This window comes from Tachysurus fulvidraco, chromosome 24, assembly GCF_022655615.1.
Source record: "Tachysurus fulvidraco isolate hzauxx_2018 chromosome 24, HZAU_PFXX_2.0, whole genome shotgun sequence".
In the NCBI taxonomy this organism is placed as follows: domain Eukaryota; kingdom Metazoa; phylum Chordata; class Actinopteri; order Siluriformes; family Bagridae; genus Tachysurus; species Tachysurus fulvidraco.
The window spans coordinates 1548400-1553399 of NC_062541.1; the positions used below are offsets into that span (position 1 = coordinate 1548400).

General features: G+C 32.2%; 1 protein-coding gene across 1 annotated transcript in view; it reads left to right on the plus strand.

Moving 5' to 3' along the window:
• grhl2b (grainyhead-like transcription factor 2b) overlaps window positions 1–5000 on the plus strand; it is a 28856-nt gene that overhangs the window by 10059 nt on the left and 13797 nt on the right. Inside the window, exons 5-7 of the mRNA XM_047807812.1 lie at window positions 2751–2806; window positions 3199–3355; window positions 4547–4658. Coding sequence (XP_047663768.1) covers window positions 2751–2806; window positions 3199–3355; window positions 4547–4658 — 325 coding nt within the window. The remainder of the gene's footprint in view (window positions 1–2750; window positions 2807–3198; window positions 3356–4546; window positions 4659–5000) is intronic.

The window sequence follows — 5000 nt, forward strand, 5'->3', positions numbered from 1 at the left end:
GAGAGCAGACTGACTGACACAACTGAGTCACAACACAACATCAATCACACTGTCAATATTACTGTAACACACACACACACACACACACACTCACACACACACACACACTGCATGTTACTGTAACACACACACTCCATGTTACTGTAACACACATTATATATTACTGTAACAAACACACTCCATGTTACTGTAACACACATTATATATTACTGTAACACACACACACACACACAGTGCATGTTACTGTAACACACACACACACACTGCATGTTACTGTAACACACATTATATATTACTGTAACACACACACACACACACAGTGCATGTTACTGTAACACACACACACACACTGCATGTTACTGTAACACACATTATATATTACTGTAACACACACACACTGCATGTTACTGTAACACACACACACACACACACACACACACACTGCATGTTACTGTAACACACATTATATATTACTGTAACACACACACACACACACTCCATGTTACTGTAACACACACACACACACTCCATGTTACTGTAACACACATAGTATATATTACTGTAACACACACATTATATATTACTGTAACACACACATTATATATTACTAGAACACACACACATTATATATTACTAGAACACACACATTATATATTACTGTAACACACATTATATATTACTGTAACACACACATTATATATTACTGTAACACACATTATATATTACTGTAACACACATTATATATTACTGTAACACACACATTATATATTACTGTAACACACACATTATATATTACTGTAACACACATTATATATTACTGTAACACACACACATTATATATTACTGTAACACACACATTATATATTACTGTAACACACATTATATATTACTGTAACACACACATTATATATTACTGTAACACACACACACTATATATTACTGTAACACACATTATATATTACTGTAACACACATTATATATTACTGTGACACACACATTATATATTACTGTAACACACATTATATATTACTGTAACACACACATTATATATTACTGTAACACACACACATTATATATTACTGTAACACACACATTATATATTACTGTGACACACATTATATATTACTGTAACACACACATTATATATTACTGTAACACACATTATATATTACTGTAACACACACACATTATATATTACTGTAACACACACATTATATATTACTGTAACACACACATTATATATTACTGTAACACACACACACATTATATATTACTGTAACACACATTATATATTACTGTAACACACACACATTATATATTACTGTAACACACACACATTATATATTACTGTAACACACACATTATATATTACTGTAACACACACACATTATATATTACTGTAACACACATTATATATTACTGTAACACACACATTATATATTACTGTAACACACATTATATATTACTGTAACACACACACATTATATATTACTGTAACACACACATTATATATTACTGTAACACACACATTATATATTACTGTAACACACACACATTATATATTACTGTAACACACACATTATATATTACTGTAACACACATTATATATTACTGTAACACACACACATTATATATTACTGTAACACACACACATTATATATTACTGTAACACACATTATATATTACTGTAACACACATTATATATTACTGTAACACACACATTATATATTACTGTAACACACACATTATATATTACTGTAACACACACACATTATATATTACTGTAACACACACATTATATATTACTGTAACACACATTATATATTACGGTAACACACACACATTATATATTACTGTAACACACACACATTATATATTACTGTAACACACATTATATATTACTGTAACACACACACATTATATATTACTGTAACACACATTATATATTACTGTAACACACACATTATATATTACTGTAACACACACATTATATATTACTGTAACATACACACATTATATATTACTGTAACACACACATTATATATTACTGTAACACACACATTATATATTACTGTAACACACATTATATATTACTGTAACACACACATTATATATTACTGTAACACACACATTATATATTACTGTAACACACACACATTATATATTACTGTAACACACACATTATATATTACTGTAACACACACATTATATATTACTGTAACACACATTATATATTACTGTAACACACACATTATATATTACTGTAACACACACATTATATATTACTGTAACACACACACATTATATATTACTGTAACACACACATTATATATTACTGTAACACACACATTATATATTACTGTAACACACACACATTATATATTACTGTAACACACATTATATATTACTGTAACACACACATTATATATTACTGTAACACACACATTATATATTACTGTAACACACACATTATATATTACTGTAACACACACACATTATATATTACTGTAACACACATTATATATTACTGTAACACACACATTATATATTACTGTAACACACATTATATATTACTGTAACACACACATTATATATTACTGTAACACACACATTATATATTACTGTAACACACACACATTATATATTACTGTAACACACACATTATATATTACTGCATACAAGAGATAATTCTCTTTCCTAAGAGATAATCATGTTGCTGAATATTTCACGCTCTTTACAATGTTTTACAGAAATATCGTCCCTCATCTCTCGGAACCAATGAGTTTCTCTTCAACCAGTCAAACCTGTGAGTTTTTATTACGATCGTATATCAGTGACATCACTTACAGAGGGTATTTATGGAGCGAGCTAGCTAATTAACAGCTAGCTTTCATTAAGCTAACAGCTAGCTATCATTAAGCTAACAGCTAGCTATCATTAAGCTAACAGCTAGCTTTCATTAAGCTAACAGCTAGCTATCATTAAGCTAACAGCTAGCTATCATTAAGCTAACAGCTAGCTATCATTAAGCTAACAGCTAGCTTTCATTAAGCTAACAGCTAGCTATCATTAAGCTAACAGCTAGCTATCATTAAGCTAACAGCTAGCTATCATTAAGCTAACAGCTAGCTATCATTAAGCTAACAGCTATCTATCATTAAGTTCTGGTTTATGATAGTTCTGGTTTCTTTTGGACAGAGACACGTTCCAGTACTCTCTGGACGCCAGCATGTCCCTGAGACAGAAACAGGGCGAGGGGCCGATGAGTTATCTAAATAAAGGACAGTTTTACGCCGTGACGCTGAACGAGACGAGCAGTAACAAACGCCTGAGACATCCTATCAGTAAAGTGCGGGTGAGGAAGAGCACTGTCTATTTCTTCATCATCTTTGATGATGTCTATTTCTTCATCATCTTCATCAGTGTCAGGATATCACACTCACTTCTGCCTTCAGCCAATCTCTGATCAGTAGCCTGAGGTTTATGTTAGTTTTTTTTTTTTTTTTTACCATATATGGAAATCGAAATTCTGAACGTTTTCTGTGTGACTCCGCTGCAGTCTGTGGATTTATGATGAATGTGTTCATATCCAGCATTATTAATGAGACCCATCAAGCTCTAGTCCTGGTTTCATGTCTCTGATCAACAGGGGAGGAGCTTATGCTGAATTTGATCATCCAATCACAGAGCTGAACAATTTAATGTTTGTTTTCACTTTATTGTCCCACTTACTAGCTTTATATCACACTGTGTTGTGGCCTCATTACACAACTCAGCAGTGTAACTAATCCTGTGAGCAGCTAGGCTAATATCCATCAGTTCGCTAGTAGCTGTTACTTCTGTCTTTTACTAGTTAATTTTCCAACTTGCTACCATATTTAACTGACGTTAGTTTGTTTGCTAGTTTTGCTACTGGTGCTAATTGAACAAGATAATACATTGTTTACAATCTTATATATAAATAAAACAAATTTTATAAAAGCTAGCATAATGATTGATAGTTTATTACCAAATTAGCTACTTTTAGTGTTTAATCACACTAAAATTTGTTAGCTTAAAACTGACTTGTTTGCTAAAAGTCTTTGGCAAACAAAACTAGAAACTGACTTTGGTCTGTAATATTCAGCTTCATGTTTGTTAGTTTGCTAGCAAACCCTGCTACTGATTGTAATTCAATAACATAAGAACGAGCTAGAGGCTAATTATTTAGTTAACTTAGCTGTTTAATTATATTATATATTAAATAGCATGACATAAAGTAACACACTAATCCTAATTCTTACACAACAGTATAGTTAATGCTATCTAGCAAACTGTACAAGCAACTGACTGATTAGTCTATAGAATAGCTAGCCTAGCCTTGACTAGATTAGCCTGATAGCTGATTTTTAGCTAAAGCTGCTGTATCTGTGGTACATGTGTAGCAGTTTAGCATCAGAGTTTAACTCCTTCTTCAAAACAACTCTGTCTTCCTTTTTCACTCTTTTCATTACAAACCCATCATCCCTTCTTCACCTGCATCCATCCCTTTATCCATCCGCTTCAGAGTGTCGTCATGGTGGTGTTTAGTGAAGATAAGAACCGAGATGAGCAGCTGAAGTACTGGAGATACTGGCACTCTCGCCAGCACACGGCTAAGCAGCGGGTCCTCGACATCGGTAACGTTTTATATTTTTTACTTGTTACACACACATAGCATGTTTAATGTTAATTAACTAGGATTAGATAAATTAACAAAGTAGTAACTGCCAGTGAGCTAGCTAGGTAGAGTTGTATACGTTAGAGAGTTAAATGCTAGTTAGCTAACTGATGTTTGATAAGTGTTAAATGCTAGTGCACTAAGTAGCTAATACTAGCTAAATTAGATCGCTGCTAATGTGTTCAAGCATGGCTAGTGTTAACTGACTAGCAAACATGAGATAAATGAGCAAAATGATAAATGTTAGTGACTTATAAAGACAACACAAGCTTCTAAATGTAGTTAGCAAGATCACCGAGGG